At 45.4% G+C, this 21,285-nt stretch overlaps 2 protein-coding genes across 8 annotated transcripts in view; one reads left to right on the forward strand and one right to left on the reverse strand.

The window, feature by feature from the left end:
• The window catches only part of LOC119466316 (uncharacterized PE-PGRS family protein PE_PGRS20-like), a 1,297,174-nt gene that overhangs the window by 677,237 nt on the left and 598,652 nt on the right, over window positions 1-21,285 (forward strand). The gene's annotated exons all lie outside the window — the stretch shown is intronic.
• The window catches only part of LOC119466319 (uncharacterized PE-PGRS family protein PE_PGRS20-like), a 1,091,962-nt gene that overhangs the window by 636,983 nt on the left and 433,694 nt on the right, over window positions 1-21,285 (reverse strand). For 2 of the 4 annotated variants that reach the window (XM_049656770.1, XM_049656769.1), the window contains one exon: window positions 13,919-14,394. The exons of 1 other annotated variant lie outside the window; for it this stretch is intronic. In XM_049656770.1, the coding sequence (XP_049512727.1) occupies window positions 14,054-14,394 (341 nt within the window). In that variant the 3' untranslated portion in view covers window positions 13,919-14,053. Of the gene's footprint in view, window positions 1-13,732; window positions 13,846-13,918; window positions 14,395-21,285 lie in introns of those variants that run through there. One more of the 4 variants, XR_007463710.1, reaches the window with a different exon arrangement.

A 21,285-nucleotide genomic window follows, 5' to 3' on the forward strand; every position in this document is an offset into this window, starting at 1 on the left:
TACGAAACCTTCGTGCCCCTCCTCAGCAAAAACATCCTTTCCGTGCTCTAGCACTTCAACAATCTCTGACGGAAGTGCAGGTTGCCGAAAACTTCCGTAAGAAAGTCACCTGTGCCGATATTTCTACATGTCTAACACTTGGATCGACCCGTGCCACCTCCTAAAGATGCTCGTCTTGACCTTCCTTTCACGATGCCGGAATTGGAAGCTGCACTTGCTGCTTCGAGACGAACTTCTGCACCTGGACCTGACAGTATTTCATGTACTGCTCTGTGCCACTTTGGTGTGGAAGGTCGGAAAGTCCTGCTGTCGTACTATAACGCCACGTCGTCATCCAATACAGTCCCGAAACAGTGTAAAACCAGCTGTTTGGTGGCCCTCCTAAAGCCAGGAAAATCGCCTTACGAAGTGTCATCTTACCGGCCAGTAGCTTTAGCTAGCTTTGTCGGTAAGGTGATGGAACGGATGGTGCTCACTAGATTAGAATGCTTCATGGACAAGAATGAGTTTTATACTGAAATGACGACCGGATTTAGACGTGGACTTTCTGCAATAGATGGGGTCATTGATCTTGCGTCCACGATCGAACACGAAAAAAGGCGACACCGACTTGTAGGAGAAGTTTTCTTAGACATAAAAGGAGCCTATGACAATGTACGGCACGAAGCCATTCTAGATGCCCTCAGTAATTTGGGCATTGGCGGCCGTCTCTACTTGTGGATTGAAAATTACCTAGATGGTCGCACAGTCTTCATGTCCACGAATGATGGCGAAACGAGAAGACACGTTGTGGTCTGCGGAGTGCCTCAAGGAGGAGTGCTCAGTGCGACTCTTTCCAATGTTGCCCTTATTGGCCTTTCGGAAATAATTCCTGATACAGTAGACATCAGTATCTACGCTGACGACATAAGCATATTGGCGTCCACAGTCAGGGGACCGCAAATTCGTGCAAGATTGCAGCGAGCTGTTTCTTTAACGTCTCAGTACCTGCAGTGCCAAGGACCCAGATACTGGGTCCTTGGCCCCAGATAAGTGCACTGCGATAGCGTTCCCACGGAAGCTTATGTGTTGGTATCCAATTATGATCAATGGCAATGCCATCCCATATGTGACCCACCACAGATACCTCGGCGCTGTCATTGACCGCGGTGTTTCAGGGTCCAAGCATGTGGCAATGTTAAAGAAAAAATTACCTGGGCTTGCTCAAGTTTTTCGCTTACTGGCAGGTATGAAGTGGAGTCCATCTGAGCATTCGCAACTACGGCTGTACTAGGCTCTATACGTCGGTTACATTCGGTATAGCCGGCCAGTTTTACTAAGTATGAGCCTGTCATCTTTGCAGTACGCTGGAAAGTGCCCAGGCACAGATGCTGAAAAAATGTCTCGGTGTTCCACGCTGCACCTCAACCTACGGAACAATTGAGGAGGCTCGCGTCACCCCTTTATGTGTTTATCTGCGATGCGCACCTCCTCGAGTATTTCTGCGACTGCTGTGCCATCATGGACGCCACCACTTATCGACACTTCCGACATACGGCCAGACTCGACTTTTTCAAGAGCCATTAAATGCCAAGAATCTGCCATACCATCATACATTGCCCCTGCTGACCTTCCTATGTATGCCCCCATGGGTAATGTCCAAAATACCTGGTACGTCTATATATTCCCTGAATTTCTAAAAAATCGCGAATAGCGACCGTCGGCCTCAGACATTTAACACTTGAATATATGTCGAAAGAATATGACTCGTCGGTGAATGCGTATACAGACGGATCGGTCTCGTCGTATGCGTCTGGTGCGGCTTTCGTCGTGCCTGCGCATCAAGTCATTCGACGGTTTCGTCTGTGTAACAAGACGACTACAACATCTACGGAACTAGTGGCAATCACAGAGGCCGTTAAATATATTTCGCGACACCCTCCTCAAGTATGGACAGTCTTCACTGACGCAAAATCGACTCTGCAACTACTTAGAGTGGTGTTGAAAGAAAGCGCTGACGGAGTGTTGGCTCTTCAAACTGCTGAGCTCTACACCTTAGTGCAAGAAAACGGCCACCACATCACATTTCAATAAATTCCCAGTCACTGTGGTATACACGGCAACAAACTGGCCGATGCCGAGGCGAAGAAAGCACTAGAAGAACCAGAGTCACTGCTTGCAATTAATTTTTCAAGAGCGGACGCCAACTGCCTCGTCTCCGGTGGCATCCGAAAATCGGCAGAAATGTACTGGGACAATCCGGATAATCGACGCAGACGACTACAGATATTGGACTCTACCATGAAATTTAGGCTACCACCGAAAATTCAATGCAGCTGTGCCAGTCTTCTGCACAGACTAAGGCTGGGAGTTGCGTTTACGCGCGGATACGTGCACCTCATGCGATGCACCAAGTCTCCAGATTGTAAGATGTGCAATGTGAATGAGACTATAGGTCATGTGCTTTGTGAATGCTTTAAGTACGTGGAAGAGCATCAAAAGATTAACATTGACCTTACGCCGTCTCGACAGCCAGCCGTTGTCAGAGGACGTTATTTTAGGCCCTTGGCCAGACGCTCAATCGAGTTTCAAGGCCGGCGTTACTGACCTTAAAAAAATACGGGCCTGGACTGAAGGCTTTGAGCATACCCAATTGTTTGCCATATGTTTCACATCTCCTCCTCTCGTCATCGTCACCCATCATGCGTCTCTTTTTTTCCCTCTTTCTTTCTCTCTTCCCCTTCCCCAATGCCAAGTAGCTGGCGAGAGGAATTAACCACAGGCTGACCTCTCTGCAATTTCGTATCATTAAACTTCTCCCTCTCTCTCTAGCCATCTCCTCTGCTTGAGGCTGATTTATGTACTATGTGCAAAAATTGGAATGGCAACAAATTGACTATTACTTGCATATAATGTTTCGTTTTCACGTTTGCTTGCATTTGAAATATCGCTAAATTGAGTCCAGAAGGACGTATATGCTTGAAACTATTGAACGCCTCGAAAGCAGCTGCAGAGCAAATAAAAATCGCACTTCCATGTAATCACACGTAACATGCGTTACTAAAGGTTATTTCGGGTCAACGTTTCAATTTAGACTGATGGTATGCGGTGAATAAAAGGTAGCTAATATTTAGAGAGTGGAACGGTTAATAACCTGACATGATTGATCCTACTTTAGTTTAACTTCAGCTGTAAATGAATGATCAAAACTCAAATTAATGATGGAAACTGAATTATGGTAACAAAAAGCTAGATTAGCTTCTTAACTTAACTAGAAAAGCTATATCTAGCTAGATATTAGATGCAGGATTATTTGAATATTATTTAAATCTTTCATTTTTCTAATTCCGATTTTATAGCAGTGCATTCAACTTCTACCGCAGCCTCCCCAAGTAAGAACATTATGACCGCTGTATCCCTGTCTATTCGATCCCGCTGAGTAGGGATGAACAGACAAGATGGTGGCAACAACTATGACAACAACTACTATCACTACTACTACTACTACTACTTTTACTACTACTACTACTACTACTACTACGACGACGACGACAATGACGACAGCAACTACAAAAATGGTGTTCTGTGTGGAAGAAGCTGCTGTGGCAGTAAATTGATTGAGAGCCTAAGGAATCACTGGATTCTACAATCTTTTTTACAGCAAAGGTGTTAGCCTCTAGGTGCTAGGGATTTTTCTTGATGTGCTCATAAAAAAAATGGTAGCTGCAAAAGGGGTTTGTGTTTCGGTTTCCGCTTAACAGAATTGTTTTCTCGTATACTTGAAGTACAATCCGATGCTCTTATGTCTATAGGTTGGCTTAAGTCATACTTTACCGATTTCCTAACACATCTCAATTTCAGAAATTCAATTAGTTCAATAATGCACTTGCGCTAGGCGGAGAGTGTCAAAGAATGAGGATGTATGTGGTAATGGTACCGCCACCTAGCGACCGTGGCCACACGGAGAGGCTTCAAACGGCCGCTGGAAAAGGGCTTTTTCGTTCAGTTTCCGCGTGACAGATTTTTTTCTTGTATATTCGAATAACAATCCGAAGCTATCATGCCTTCAGCTTCTTTGTAAGTCGTAATTGACGTATTTACTTTTAAACATTATTTATTACACAAAAGGCACTAACTGTTGTCGGACGGCCTAGAAGAACGAGAATGTATGCTGTACTTACGCATACCTACGTGAGCACGCGACGTGCGTCGCGTGTGGTGGTGCTGCTTGTTTGGCGTCGTCTAACGTTCGTTGGGTGGTGGATCGTGCCTAGCGTTCGCACCAGCTTCGCTGCACATCCACTCTCATAGGGTGGAATAGACGCGGATTTTTTCTGTATCCTTGCTTAGTTGCTGAGTCACGACAAGGGTGGCAAGTTTCTTCCGCAGAATTTTATGTCTCCATGACTTCATGTCTCATGTCAATTATTGCCCGACAAAAAGAAGGCAGAGGAAACCTTGCGCTGTCACAGTACGAAAGGAAGCTCGGTCTGAAAAGTAAAAGTAATTTTTCGGACAGCGGCCGGATGAGGAAGGGCGTGAAATCCTTGTGATCACCGTGTGCGGAAATGTCAACTATGTTCGAGGGTCGACCTACTTGTGCTTTCGTATCATCATCATCAGCCTATATTTAGGTCCACTGCAGGACGAAGGCCTCTCCCTGCAATCGCGAATTACCCCTGTCTTGCGCTAGCTGATTCCAAATTGCGCCTGCGAATTTACTAACTTCATCACTGCACCTAGTTTTCTGCCGTCCTTGACAGCACTTCCCTTCTCTTGGTATGCATTCTGTAACCCTAACGGTTCACCGGTTCTCCATCCTAAGCATTACATGGCCTGCACAGCTCCGTTTTTTCCGCCTAATGTCAACTAGAATATCGGCTATAACCGTTTGTTCTCTCATCCATGCCCCTCTCTTCCTGTCTCTTAACGTTAGGCCTAACATTTTTCGTTACGTCGCTGTTTGTGCGGTCCTTAACTTGTTCTCGAGCTTCTTTGTTAACCTCCAAGTTACTGCCCCATATGTTAGCACCGGAAGAATGCAATGATTGTACACTATCCTTTTCGACGGCAGTGGCATAATCTCCCAGTCAGGATTTGGTAATACCAGCTGTATACACTCCAGCCCAATTATATTGTTCTATAAATTTCTTTCTCATGGTCAGTGTCCCCTGTGAGTAGTTGACCTAGATAAACGTACTCCTTTACAAACTGTAGAGGCTTGCTGGCGATCCTGAATTCTTGTTCCCTTGCCAGGCTATTGAAGAATATCTTTGTCTTCTGCATAATAATCTTCAACCTAACTCTTACACTTTCTCGGTTAATGTTCCCATTCATTTGCTGTAATTCGTCCCCATTGTTGCTGAATAGGACAATGTCATCTGCAAACCGAAGGTTGCTGAGATATTCACCTGTTGATTCTCACTCCTAAGCCTTGCCAGTCACAACGCTTAAAAACAAAAGAATGCTTCTTCTAAGCTTGCCGTGATTAGCATTGGAGAGATTATGTTTCCTTGCCTGACCCCTTTCTTGATAGGTAACTTTCTACTTGTCTTGTTGCGAGCCACGGTTGCTGTGCAATCGTTGTAGATATTTGCCAATATATTCACGTATGCATCCTGTACTCCTTGGTTACGTTATGCCTCTATGACTGTACGTATTTCTACTGATCAAATGCGTTTTGATAATCTATGAAAGTCATATAGAGGGGTTGATTATACTCCGCAGATTTCTCAAGTACCTGGTTGATGACATGTATACGATCCGTCGTAGAATATCCCTTAACGAAGCCAGCCTGTTGTGTTGGTTGGATGAAGTCAAGTATTGCCCTGATTCTATTTGAAATTAACTTGGCGAATATTTTATACAATATTCAGAGCAAGGTATTGGGTCTACATATTCTTCAATTATATAACGTCTATCCTCTTATGAATGAGTACAATGGTGGCGTTCTTCCAGCTTTCTGGTACACTTGACGTCCTAAGGCATTGCGTGTAAAGGGCCGCAACTTTTTTAACTAAGATATATTCCTGCATCCTTGATTAAATCGACTTTTATTCCCTCTTCTCCAGCAGCTTTTCCCCTGGTCATGCCTTTGAAGGCCCCTCTAACTTCAGCGCTAGTTATAGAAGGGGCCTCTGTATCCTGTTCACTACTTCGAATTAAAGTAGCTTGGCTGCTCTGGGCACTGTACAGGTCAGTATAGAATTCTTCCGCTGCTTTTACTATGTCATCAAAATTGCTGATTATGTTAACCTGCTTATCTTTCAGGGCACACATTTTGCTTTGAATTATGCATAGTTTTCTTCTCATTAATTTCATGCTGCGTCCATATTTTACTGCTTCCTCAATATTTCCCACATTATAATTTCGAATATCCCTTACTTTCTGGTTGTTGATGAGTTTTGACGGTTCAGCGAATTCTAACTGACTTCTCGAGTTTGACACTTTCATGTTTTGCCGTTTCTGTATTAGGTCCTTTGTTACTTAGGAGGGATTACCTACCCCTTGCCACGGTGCCTTACCTCCCACTTTATTAGCTGCTTCTGAGATCAATCTAGTTACGGTTTCATTCATGACCTCCATGTTGTCATTATCTTCCTGTTCTAAAGCTACATACTAGTTTGCGAGCACAAGCCTGATTGGTCTGCTTTTACCCTTAGTGCGTCTAGGTTGGCGTGTACATTATTAACTTTATTCTTTCTCTCTACAAACTGAGAGAAATCTTAGACTGCTACATCCTGCACTATGCTGGGATCGGCAGAGAGTATGAAATGTATATCATTCCTTGTCTCTCCATTGGGCTTTTCCAGGTCTACTTCCTGTTGCCATGCTTCTTCAAGAAGGTATTCATTATTCAGAGCCTATTCCTTTCCGCGAATTCTACGAACATCTCTCCTCTAGTGTTCCTAGGATCGATGCCGTAGTTTCCAATTGCTCGCCAGCCTGCTTTTTCCCCCTGTTGCATTGAAGTCGCCCACGACTACAGTATACTGAGTTGGCAACATTCTTATTGCTAATTCAACATCTTAATAAAACTGTTCTATTTATTCGTCATCAGTGACAGGAGGTTGGGGCGTAGGCTAGTACAACCTTCATTCTATACCTCCTATACAGCTTTATTACGAAGACTGCTACCCTCTCATTATAGCTGTAGAATTCATCAATGTTGCCGCTATGTCCTTATGCACTAGAAATGTTACTCCGTATTCTCTCCTATCTGGAAGACCCCTGTAGCAGAGGACGTGGCCGTTAGTCAGCACTCTATAAGCCTCATCATTTCTTCTCACCTCACTAAGCCCAATAATATCCCAGGCAGCAGGCAATACCTGATAATTCTTCAAATAGCCCTGCTAAGCTAGCCTTACTCGATAAGGTGCACGTGTTGAACGTTGCCAGGTAAAGTTTCCATTGGCGGTCTGTCCGGACCCACAGATTCTTAGAACCCTCGGCCGCGTCGCAGGTCTGACCGCCACTTTGGTATGGTGCCCCGCAGCCGCTGGGGACTGAGGGCCATGGGTAAATTGTAGGAGTCATTAGGGAGGTAGTGGCCGAATACTGCCCCAGGGAGGCCAATTCCCATTCTGGTGAGGGAATGACATGTCTAAGCTTAGTGGGCCAGCCTAATTTAGTTGCACCTCGACTAGTATAGCCCCACTAGCTCTGGGCAATACTTTTTGCCGGTGTTAGGTGCCACTCCATACCTGAAAGTTCTCCTCAATAAACACCAAAGTTATTCACTTCGACTCCAACCACTGGTTGTAGTTTGAATGCCGTAATGAACTCTATCCTAATTAAACCTGCCTTAGTTACCTTCGGCCTACTTACCTCTACCTTAATTCACTCTGGTTGAATGAAGTTTGCCTTAATTGACGTCACAAACTGCCTTGATTGGCTCACTTTTGGAACATCGAGGTCATGCCAACGCCGACTACGCCTGCCTTTCCGCATTATGAGCTTTCTAATCATCATCATCATCACCATCATCAGTCAATTTTATATGTCCACTGCAGGACGAAGGCCCCTCCCTGCGACCTCCAATGACCCTTGTGTTGCGCTAGCTGATTCCAACTTGCGCCTGCAAACTTCCTAACTTCATCACTCCACCTAGCTTTCTGCCGTCCTCGACTTCACTTCCCTTCTCTTGGTATGCCTATTCTGTAATGGTCCAGCGGTTATCCATCCTACGCATTACATGGCCTGTCCAGATAGATAATAAAAGTGAAGTATTTCTTGGTGAACATTTGCCACTTTGACAGTATATAGCCGCCTACGTCTTGGTGCTCTCATGGTCATATCGTTAAGGTGCTATTTACCAAAATTCGCAAAGTATGACAAGAGTGTATGATGAACATAAATTATAGGTCATGACATGAATTTCATGACATGTGTGTCATGTACGTCATGAAGGAAACACTAAAGGATGATGGCAGAAGTGATAGTCATAATCATGACTCAGCAAAAACTACAATGACTTAGGTCAAAAATGAACATTCAAAAACCACTGAAATGGGTTAGGACGTAGGTAGTAAGTGAAGGAAACACTAAAGGATGGTGGTAGAAGCCATTGTCATGAGCATCACTCAGCGAAAATGACAATGACCCAGCGACATAACATTAACACTCAAAAAAAGTTGTCGCAGGTTCACCTGAAAGGCGAACCATCCATTGCGATAGCAAATTTGTAGAGAGCTATACGGAGTAATGATATTAGCTTTATCAGCTGTATAAACTTGGACATGCAGCAGCACCGGCAACACGCACAACTGTTGTCGACGCCTTTGGCGTTTTGCCCGCGTTCGGTCAAAATGCGTGCGGCGTAGGTGACTGTTGCCGGAGCCTCTGATATAAATAGGCTCTTGGTGCCGCAGCTAAACGTCGCCTCCCTTCCCTCCCCCTCCCCCACGGCCTCTCGCGCTTCGGAAGAAGGCACGTTTGATCTACATATATGGTGATTGTAAAGGAGAAAAGAGGCCTACTTCTGCAGCCCTTAAGCGAACACGGCGCAGAACGCGCGTTTGTTCTCCGCCGTGCGTTCACTCCCTGTGAAAGACGCGCCCCTCGCGCCCTTTCACTCGCACTTACAGCGTTCGGCGCACGGCGACGATTTCTTCTCCAAATGACGTCATACGGAACCTCACGGCGACGGCGACGGCGACGGCAGAAATCTGCTTTTGAGTGTCCATATAATTGCTATCGCAATAAAACCATTTAAATGAGCTCTGACGTAGGTACAAGTGAGGCAAACACGAAGGGATGATGAGAGAAGTGATAGTCATGAGCATGACTCAGAAAAATTTACAATGACTCAGCGACAATAAATTCACACTCAAAAACCACTGAAATGGGTTCGCACGTGGGTACTAAGTGAAGAAAACACTAAAGGATGGTGGTAGAAGCCATAGTAAAGACCGTGACTCAGCAAAATTGTCTGACTCAGCGAAAGATTAACACTCTAAAACAAATGCAATGTGTTCGGATGTGGTACTAAGTGAAGGAAATGGCTAAAGATTGGTGGTCGAAGTAATAGTGATGAACGTGACTAAGGCTTTTGCCCTAAGGCCTTTTAGGCCTAGCTAAAAGGAGTCCTCAGGACTCATGAAATGAATGTCCCTACATGCGAGTCATGAAACAGCCGCCTAAGTATTGGGGCTTTCATGGTCGTTTCGTTAACTTGGTTGGCTCCCCACACAATGCTTCGCATAACATCGATTCCCACAGGGCGTAGGGATCTGCCGGCTTTTTTTTCTGACGGTGTCGCAACGTTCAAGCGGTAGTCGAAACATGCAGTGACTTTTTGACCCTCGTTAGGCGTTTCGGCGGTGGCCTCCAGTTTCTGATAATATTACGATTGGAGCTTCAGATAAAACGGGAGTTATTTGTCGGCTTACCAGGGTCTGTTGTTGACTAGTGTGTGTCTGTGTGCGCAGCGAAAACCGGCACTGTTTCATTCATTGCAATGCGGTGCCTGTTGCCGCGTGGAACCAAACCCTTGCTAATTTTGTGCATTGCGTCGCCTACCAAGCTCACGACGTCAATGCCGGGTCGAGCGAGTTTCCCGAACGACCATTCGTACCCGCTTCGCTCGTGACCGCATGCCCTGATATGGCGAGGATTTTGTTCAGTGAACGCGGCAATGGCGAACTGCATTCGTTTCTGCAAGCAACGCGCACATCGTGTCTGTGCGAGATCTTACTGGATATACAACACTTCCCACTGCAACCGGCCGCAAAAATATTTTTTCGGCGCCCACCACCAAACACGCCAACGTTCGTCTCGGCACGTGCTTGAATCTGGTCTGCGCTATTGGATCGGACTGAACTGAATGGCGATGTCCAAGCTACGGGTTGCCAACGCTGCCTTTGTTTCGCGCTAAAACTAACGTAAACGAGAAATTTCGTGGCTGGTCGACCGTTTCGGCGCAGCCGGCGCAAAAATAAGAAATTGCATCAAAATGGTGCAATTGACCCAGCGGTTGCACCCCGTTAGTAGTGAAAAAAGAAGCTCATCTCGGAAAGACATGGCGTTGGTAATTGAAGTCTGTTTCAGGGATCACCAGGCATCAGAAGTGATGAGTCAGTCAACATCCGAGAGAAATGGGAAAGACGGATAATCGAAATCGCCCTAGACATGCAACTTGTAGAGGGAGGAAGAAGATTCAATGGAGATGGAAAGGAAAACGGCGTAATAGAACGCAGGTGCATGAGAAGATGTGGGCACCAATAAGAAAGATGAGGAAGCCAGAATTCAACCAGGGCCATTCCAAGCTGTACGCGGTAGGCATAGGGTAAAGAGGAAGCAGAATGTAACTCGGCAAACGTGGGAATTTCTGAAAAGGGAGATAAAAGGAACCAGGTGCAACTGGTAGATTACAAAAGGAATATCATTTAGGAATGGCATACGGAATATTTCTGTTTTCATAAATATGGTTAGAAAGAGATAAATGCCAGTATTGAAGTTAAGGATGTTCCGGAGCAACGTAACACGAACTGAGTGCGTTTATAGATGTAAAGTGTTTGGGACATCGAACTCGTAAGCAGTGTGAACAGTACATGTGGTGGAATGTGTGCTGTGCCATCATACGTCACTTAGTCCATCTCTTGAAAAGCCGCTCCCCCGAGATCTGTGACAACATTGGCGAGCCTGCCAGGATACTAATTCCGGCCCTTTCACTGATACTGGTGGTCTAGAGATGGAGTGGCAACGTTTGGCGGCGATAGCTAAAGATTTAAACATGTCACAGGAGAAGGCGATGACGTTTTTCGAGTATGCTTAGCGAGAGAAAGAAAAGCAGCTTGAACGAGCGCGCGAAGAGCACGAAAGAGAAAAAAAACGGCAGATCCCACCCCCTGTGGGAAGTCCATGTTATGCAAAGTAGTGTGCAGGGAGCCTACCAAATTAAAGAAATGAGCATGAGAGTACCAAGACTTGGGCGGCTATTTCATGACATACATGACACGCATGTCATGATATCCATGTCATGAGTGCTGAGGAGTCCATTAGCTAGGCCTAAGAGACATTAAGGCAAAAGCCTTAGTAATGCTCATGACTATGACTTGGAGCCATCAAGATATAGCTTTTTTTCTTCATTTATTATCACATCCGAACCCATTGCGTATGTTTTTGGGTGTTAGGAAAGAATTTCGGTGGTTTTTGAGTGTTAATCTTTTTTCGCTGAGTCTGTCGTTTTTCTGAGTAAGGCTCATGACTATGACTTCTACCTTCGTCATTTAGTGTTTCCTTCCCTTACTACCCACGTCCGAACCCATTTCGGTGGTTTTTCAGTGCAAATCTTTTTTAGCTGAGTCATACTCATGACTATGACTTCTACCATCATCCTTTACTGTTTCCTTCACTTAGTAAGCACGTCAGAACTGCTTTCGGCGGTTTTTGAGTGTTATTCTTTTTTGGTGAGTCATTGTAATTTTTGCTGAGTCATGCTCATGACTATGACTTCCACCATCATCATTTAGTCTTTCCTTCTCTTAGTATCAACGTCCAAACCTATTTCGGCGGTTTTTGATTGTTAATCTTTTTCAAATGTGAAGCATTTCTTGGCGAACATTTGCCACTTTGACAGTGTCTATCTATCCAGCCGCTTACGTCTTGGTTCTCTCATTGTCGCATCGTTAACTTGGTATTTGCCAAAATTACCATAGTATGACAAGACTATATAGTGAACATAAAGAACAAGTTGCAACGTGAATATCACATCTGTGCATTGTAGGTCGTGAAATAGCTGCCGACGTCTCGGTGCTCTCATGGTCGTTCCATTAACTTGGTAGGTAACGAAATTGGCATAGTATGACAACAGTGTATGACGAACATAAATTATATGTCTTGACATGAATTTCATAATATGCGTGACATGTAGGTTATGAAACAGTTGCCTAAAATGGCAATGACCTAGCAAAACAAATATTAACACTCAAAATTCACCGAAATGGGTTCGGACGTGGGTACTAAGGGAAGGAAACATTAAATGCTGATGGTAGAAGTCATAGTCATGAGCATGACTCTGCAAAAATGAGAATGATCAGCGAAAAAAGATTCACACTAAAAAACACCGAAATGGCTCTGACATGTGTAGCAAGTGAAAGAAACACTAAATGATGGTGGTAGAAGCCATAGTCATCACCATGACTCACCAAAAATGACAATGAATAAGCAAGACAACGTTAGCATTGAAAAACACTGAAATGAGTTGTGACGTGGGTACCAAGTGACGAAAACACTAAAGAATGATGGTAAAAGTCAAAGTCGTGAGCATGACTAGACAAAAATGAGAATTACTCAGCAAAACAAATTAAAACTCAAGAACCAATGAAATTGGTTCGGACAGGGGCACTAATAATTGAAACACTAAAGGATTATGCTAGAAGTCATAATCGTGAGCAGGAGTCTGCAAAAATGAAAATGACAAAGCAAAAAAAGATTAACACTCAAAACCAACGTAATGGGCTCGGAGGTGGTGCTATGTGTAGGAAAAGGCTGAAGATTGATGGTCGAGGACATAGTCATTAGCATGACTAAGGCTTTCACCTTAAGGTCTTTTAGGCCTAGCCAAAGAGACTCCTCAGGACTCTTGAAATGAATTTCATGACATGCTTGTAATGTAGGTCATCAAACAGCCGCCTAAATCTTGGGGCTATCATGGTCGTTTCCTCAACTTGATAGGCTCTCCACACACTGCTTCGCATAACATCGGTTCCCGCAGGGTGTGGGATCTATCGGCTTTTTCGCTGGGTCATTGTCGTTTAAGGCGGCTGTTTCATGACCTGCATGACACGTGTGTCGTGAAATCCATGTCATGACCTATCATTTATGTTCCTTGTACACTGTTATACTATGCCAATTTTGGTACCTACCAAGTTAACGACACGACCATGAGAGCACCAAGACGTAGGCAGCTGTTTCATGACCTGCATGACACACACCATCATATTCATGTCATAACCTATCATTTGTGTTCGTCAAACACTCTTGTCATACTATGCCAATTTTGGTAAATACCAACTACACGATACGACCATGAGAGCACCAAGACGTTGGCGGCTAGATAGATAGATAGATAGATAGATAGATAGATACTGTCAAAGTAGCAAATGTTCACCAATAAATGTTTCGCATTTAAAAGAAATATTGGCGATGATTGAACTAGCGGAAATGAATAAGGGTTGCCGTGAAGCAACTAGCACATCCAGGTCGGCGTCGTCCGACTCAGGTTCTCCCAGACCGAGGCAAGTTTGCCCCAGGATACTAATGGCACCTTTCGATGGGCGAAGAGAAGACCTAGGTGCGTATTTGCATCGGTTTGAGAGGATCGCAGTCAGGCAAGGCTGGGAGAAGAGCAAGTGGGCCAGCGACCTGAGCCTGTGTTTAGTAGGGGAGGCTCTGAGTCAGTTTGGCCGGGTGCCAGCAGAAGATTCATTAGACTATGAGAAATTAAAAAACAACTTTATTGCAGAGCTTGAAGTTGACCGCTGAAGGCTTTCGGGAAAGTTCAGACTGTGCAAGCCAGAAGATTCAGGAATGGGAACGCAGTTCGCATGTCGTCTGACAAACTATTTTGGCCTCAGGCGCCTGCTTGATTTCCGTCGCCTCCGTCGCCTGCTGGACCTCCATTGCCCCCTCGTGCTGTGGCGCTTCCTACGCCTCCGGCACCTCCTGCGCCTCCCGCGCCTCCTGCGGCCCCGGTGCCTCCTGCGCCTCCGGCGCCTCCTAAACCCCCGTCGCCTCCAGCAGCCCCGCCAATTCCTGCGCCCCCGGCGCCTCCTGCGCCTCCTGCGCCTCCTCTGGATCCTGGTCCCCCGGCACCTCCGTCGCCTCCGTGGCCTCCTGGGCGTCCAGGGTTTCCTGCGGCTCCTGCCTTTCCTGCGGCTCCTGCGGCTCCTGGACCTGCTGGGTCTCCTGGGCCTTTAGCAAGACAGAGTTATCACTTTTCCTGTCTGCCGTTCACTCATCGTGAAATCGCACGTCCCTCGCGCGCGTCTCCCGCGCGCTTTCACTCGCACATTACACTCGATTAAAATTGGTTGCATCATTTCACTTATTAGACAACTTAAATTTCGGTATTAGATTATAACGCGAGGATTGAATCCAGGCAGCAAAAATCTGGAAAAAACCTCGCGTTACAATTGAGTAAAAATGTGGTCGTTTTGTGAGTGAAAGTTCTAAGCCCCATGAAAGAGCCGGTAGTGATTAAGTGCTTTGAGCAGTGTGTTGTCCTTTTGTGAGCACTCATATAGTGCTCTCGAGGATGAACTCCACACATAGCGAACAGTTGAGTACAGTGTCCTAGCGCCGATGAGCAATAACGAAAGAAATTATTATGTCAGACACTACGAATGGGAGCCTTGCAGTGACGAACTGTGCGTGTGTGTGTGTGTGTGTGTGTGTGTGTGTGTGTGTGTGTGTGTGCGTGTGTGTGCGTGCGTGTGATTTCCTCTAATCATTTGATGTAGTTCTCTCATCCATGCGTGTACACAGATACATACAGGCAGAAACATGCATACACTTACAAACAAGCCCACACGCGCATAGAAAAGCAGACGCACAGACATTGCATTCGGGGACTTGAAAGACATATAATCGTAATTTCCCTCGATCACATTCGTGATACGTTCACTTTGTTCAATATGACAGTGGCCATATTCAACATTTTTACGTGGTAGCAAAAACATGTAATTTAAATTGTGATTAAAATGAAGGTCTTCAATAAAAACCTGGAAAGTTCGCCTATAATGCTATACTCTGAATGAAAACGGTCACAAATGAAACTGTAATTGCCGATCACACCTAGTGTTGCAAACCGACGAGATTTTCTTGGGAAAGTCCCAACTTTTAAGCAGATATCCCGAGTCCCCACTTGATCTATTCGGGACGGCTAAATATCCCGATCCTTTCTCTTTGTTACTGAATAACAATCTAAATTCAAGTTTACATTTTGTACATCTTGACAGCTCAGTTGCGCCGTCTCTTTTGTCTTTGCTTGTATTATCGCAAGCACAAAGGCGGTTTCTTTTTAATGCGATCACCATTCTGTACCCCTTTCGTGGTATGTCTGTTTGTATCTAAGCTCTTACACCCAGTGACCAAGTTGTCAGTTAGCTTGTGCCACTATGTATGTGGTGGCTGCTGTCTTGCGAAGCGGGCAAATTGGGCCTAATAGCTTGCTGCTGGCTACTGCCTGGCCTAGTGAACCACTTTTCTCACTGGGTATTCGCAACTGTGGTGTGTTACGCAACAGACAACTTCGGCACTACGTAAGTGACATTTGCGCGTGCCCATTCGTGGTCAAACCCCCAGAATAAATCTACGAAGGTGACACAAGAGTATGTAGCTTTAAATACAGTCGGAACAGGGTATATCGAATCTGAAGGCGATCGAAAAAGAAGTTCGGTATATAGTATTTCGATATATAAAATAAAACATTATACAGAAAATTTCAATGGCATTTTACATCTGTTCAATATATGCAATAATTCGTCATATGGGGGTTCGATATATCCTGGTTCGACTGTATAAAAAAGCGATGACGCCTCATCCACAAATGACACCTCCGCGTCGATTGCGACCGCTTGATGCAGAGGCATTGAAACGAAGTTGCAGCCAGGACACTAGAGATACTACAGAGTTTCAGCGGGGGTGCAGGTATTACAACAAGATAACCTGTGTCGTGCTTTCAATTCGCATAGTGGTTGACAGCTAAATTGCTAATTTGTGCATCTGCAGTGGCAATACGTGTGTCGCTACATTGATTTAATGCAAATTCTATTAACGCCGACATTCATAATCGTGAGATTGGTTATGCAGGAAATTTTTCGTTGCGGTGCTTTACTTCTGTTGTATGCTCTAATCATTGAGAATACCTGCACCTGTACTATAGTAGCGGTGGCAGACAGCCACTACGGCACCTTTACTCTTAGAAATTGCAACAATCCAGGACTAAACAAATTGAGCAGCTTTATTGCACGTACAGACTGGTGGCTCCTGGCACTAACAGGGTTGCTCACTGCCATCTATGCTTTGTAATCACTGATTTCACATTCATTCTTCTACTCGTATCATCCGGCATCGAGTGGCCATTCGTCGTGATAAACGCGTCACGGCGACATCTGATTCAATGACGCAGGGCGAAAAAAGAAATAAAATGAAACTGATGTCGCAGATTATGTCCGGGGGTTGGCATAATACACCGAAAAACAGTTTGGCGAGACGAAGCACTGCACTGACGCAGGGTGACACGCCTTCAGTGTCAAGTACCTTGTTTTGCAGCTACTCGATGTTAATTTTTGCCTGCTATATGCAATTTCAGCGTCGAGAAACTTTAACAAAACCCCATGCGCCTCTTGTTATTGATATTTGTGAACAGTGCACTCGTGCTTCTTCTTTTTGTAGATTTTCAAACTGGGAATTGTTCGCCCTCTTACGCAGTAGAACGGCGGAGTCAACACACTGAGGTCGGAGTTGTTAAGAATGCGTACTGGCACTGTTGTTTACTTCTATGCGAGTGAATGTGCAATACCCGAAACCGACGTTCAAAAGCATATGTAATATAATACGTCGCGATGCCTTCCTGCGAGATCTTAAAATTACTGGAACACTAGGCCAGAATTGCCTCCGGGTGATCGTCGACGCATGATTTCGATTAAGCGATTTACAACTACAAGGTATTACTGAACCGCCAAGCAAAGTTACTTAGCGACGTGCAAATGCCAGCGTAGTGCACGCGATGTGCGCTATGTAAGCACTATTTCTACGTATATGCATATGCATAATTTATCGCATAATAATATCGATGGCAATAGATCGCATAAATTTAAAGCGGTCTGTTTTGGGCTTCCTCGTGCCAGTGGCTAGGGCGTGGTGGTATTTTCCGTATTCTAGCTGGCTGTAAATAACTGCATGCGGTTTGTCATGTACAATTAAAGTTATGACGCCCGTACGGAGCATGACGTTCATCTACTGTATTGAAATGACGCCACGACTGGCCTAAGTAATGCCCAAGGTACAGAGGAGTGGAAATTCACCATGCTAGCTGCAAAGTCATTTCTTCATTTCTTCCATTCCCCTTTTTTGGTCTATTTAGGCTATATTTGGTACAACATTGCCTTGGAAGATACGGTTAAAGCATGAGGAAATGCCTGAGCTGGCCGTGCCACAGTTGCAGCAAAGCAACTATATGATGCAGTATACAGACAATCAGATTGGGCAGCAGAACCAACGAATCCTGTATTAGCAAGGCTTGTTTCAGTTGCCGTGAGCTTTACTTCAGTGCACTGTTCATTTGCCGCAAATTCTGTAACGTTAGGAGGGGCCACTGTAAACATGGTGAAAGGGGTGTTTTCAGGGAGCTCATTTATGGCTACAGAATCTACTGCTGGCACACCTTATCTGTAATGTGCAGTGGCATGCTGTAGAGACATTAGAAGTTTCTAGCATTAAATGGTGCAAAACAAAGCAATACCAATGCTTATCAACTTCTAATAATTTGCACAAACACAGAACAGGTCCGACACACTGGACCAGCAGACCTCGGGATAGGGCCACCTTCGTTGGGTCCACACTCACAGTTTTTTGTAATGTCAGCTAGCGCTTCGTTAGCAAACCGCCTTAGAATGAGACCTTTGTTGAAAGAAACGTTTCATGATGTATCCTGCTCTTCGCTGTTTAGCAGCTGTGCCCGAGAACGCTGCAACGGTTATCGTCGTAATAAATCTAGAATGGAAAAAGCAACAAACTGTTATTGGTGTGTTTTGCGGCACTACCATAGTCTTTTGCTTAGAAGGCAATGTAACCAAATTATTTATGATCACGAACCATCTGCTCGACGGGTAAGCAGGGTCCTATGAAGGTCTACGGCCAACAATTCCAAATGCGTCTCTACCAACGTATACCTCGGGCTCTGCTGTGAGAGCAGATGAGCCTTTAGCCCTATATTAGCTCCTTTCAGTCTGTGAAAAGAGCTGCGATGGCTTCATTTAGGCCCCTGTCCTCTACTCGCAGTCTTTTTGTATCATTCATATGTTCTCGTAGATGTAACACTCATTTTTAACCTGATTGCAATTTTATAGACCCCCATAGTGCACTCGCACCGCCGGGACCACCATATTGTCACGCATTTAAACAGTAAGAGGAGTGTTATAAGGTGCCCAGAGGCGCCAAAAATCTGCAGGGCACCCCTGGCCACAGTTTCTCGACCAATTGAAGTTCTTGTCTCCGTCACTCGGCTGCAAGGACAACGAAACCAAATGGGCACGCTTCGTCAACCGGCTCTGCAGTGTAGCCAAGGCAGCGCTCTGCCTTCCGTTGCTGGCGTTAGCGTTGTGCACACAAACGTTTCTGCCGAGATGCAAACTCGGCCATTTCATCTCATCCCGTGCACCATCGAGAAATATGAGGCTTCCAGCGCCGCTGGCTGCGCTGCCAATCATGCTAGCGTTTTCAGACGCCTGGTATAGCTGCCGGAGCTCTGTTCTTGCTGCACCGCAGCAGTTTCCTAGCACACCACGTACCGACAACATGTAGTCTCCGCGTATTGTAACACCTTCCGACCAGCCGGAGTGCAACGCTAAGCCTTGTTCTCTGTGCTTCGCTGTTTGGAAAAAAGTGCGAATTTTTTTAAAGCAAAGCTCTCTCGTTGGTCGGGATTTTTCATGGCATGCTCACCCAAAAAAACGGCTGGTGGAAACGGGGTTCGTGTTTGTGTTTCCGCGTAACGAAACGCGGAATTATGTTTTCTTATATATTCGAATTACAATCCGATTCTACCATGTCTGTAGTTCGTGTGCAAGTCATACTTCACGCATTGTGGGACACATTTTACTTTGAGAAATGTAATTACTTCAATAACGTACTTGCTCTAGCCGGAAGGCCTACAAGAATGGGGACATACGTTGTTCTAACGTTACAGCCATGAATCGGCCACGGCCACTCAAACAAACCTCAAACGGCAGCAGCAAAAGTGCTTTGTTTTTCAGTTTCCACGTAACAGATTAATGTTTTCTCGTATGTTAGAATAACATTCCGAAGCTGTTAAGTCTGCAGCTGGTCTGTAACTCGTACTTTACGCATAATCTGGGGCAATTTACTTTTAGACAATAATTTAGTTCAATATGGCACTTGTGTGCGGCGAACGGCCTTGAAGAATGAGGCACATCACGTACGTCGCTTGTGGTGGCGGTGCTTGTCTAACATCCACACCTTCTTCGCCGTACATCCACTGTCACAAGGTGAAATGCAGGTGGATGTTTTTTTTTCCCTTTTTACGTGTTTTTGTAGTGCAGCACTCTAGAAATACGGCACTCGGTTCCGACGTTCACTGTGGGGTGAGATGTTATACTAAATTTTGCTTCTTTCAGATTTCATTCAGCTGAAAAGCGACAGCGTTCAATTCTTTGCTCATTTCTTCATTGACTAACTACTTTGGTACACTCTCGGCGGTATCTCACACTTAATTTGGCGGGTGCCGCGAAGACGGCAGCCGAAAGCCGATATCGAAACTCGCCATATGAAATTTTTCACGTAGGGAGCACACTTTAGGAATAAAATAAATAAAACGAGGCAGAGAGAAAGAGTGCGATAGCGAGGGAAGGTCACAAACAAAATAAACTGTTAACGAACATTATGCTGAGTTTGCAGCTGTGTTCAAACTCGGAATTAGCTCTGAAGCGTATGTAGGCGCGCAAATAATTAGATTGCCCATCGCAGAAAGACCATTGCGAGCGAAATCACTTATTTAAAGCAGATTTGTCTGCTTATCTAGCACCTCATATCATTCCCGGGGGCAATCGCTACAGGTGACTACGCTTCGTTTATTCTTTTTCTTTTGGTTATGTCGCACAGTCAGAATTCTTTTCATATCCATTCCAATTCATTCCTTTTCATATCCATTCATATGATATTCATTCATGATATTCATATCAATTCATTCCTTTTCATATCCATTCCAATATCCATATCCAATTCTTTTCATATATAAAGCTTATTTGGCTGCTTGCAGACGAAGCAGGCTCGAAGACTTTTTGTGCACTTTATGTTTTGTTCCATATAAAAATATTTGCGAAGAGCATTCTTTATTTGCTTGACGCAGGGATCTCCTTTAGTTACACAATTACGGGGACGCCAGGCACAAGAGAGGTATTTGTACTAGAGCACTGCACGGGCTCGGGCTTACCCGAAAGCCCGGGCCAGGCAGAGCCCGTGGGCCGGGCTGGGCCGGGTAGGGCAGTTTTTTCACGGGCTCGGGATGGGCTCGTGCACGAAGTGTGTTTTTTGACCCGGGTCCGGGCCGGGCTCGGGTTTTTTGACGCGGGCCCGGGCCGGGCTCGGACTTTCTGGTGGTGTGCATGTACGTGCAGCAAGTATCTTCGCGCGTCTCGACTCTGAAAAACATGTCTTTTTCGGTCTCGGGCCGGGTTCGGGCTGGTTTTAAGCCGGGCTCGGGCCGGGCTCGGGCCTAAGATAAAGGGGTTGTGGGCCTGGCCGGGCGGGTAACGTAGATTATTTCCGGGCCCGGGCTGGGCCCGGGTCTCGCCATAAAACTTTTTGTCGGGCTCGGGCGGGCCGCCCAACGTAAAAACGGGCCCAGGCCGGGCCCGGGCTGACAAAATTGGCCCGTGCAGTGCTCTAATTTGTACACACTACAGAGCGAAATGGGAAAAAAGCATCTTTATTCGTGAAAATGCTCATTGACCTTAGCAGCAAATATGGTCAGAGGCGAGGGACAAGTATAGATAATGATAATAAATAAAAGATAACAGGCACTCCTAGCCAACCTGACTGTAAAGCGGATATTCGTGTGGA

The sequence above is a fragment of the Dermacentor silvarum genome, chromosome 10 (assembly GCF_013339745.2).
Source record: "Dermacentor silvarum isolate Dsil-2018 chromosome 10, BIME_Dsil_1.4, whole genome shotgun sequence".
Lineage (NCBI taxonomy): Eukaryota > Metazoa > Arthropoda > Arachnida > Ixodida > Ixodidae > Dermacentor > Dermacentor silvarum.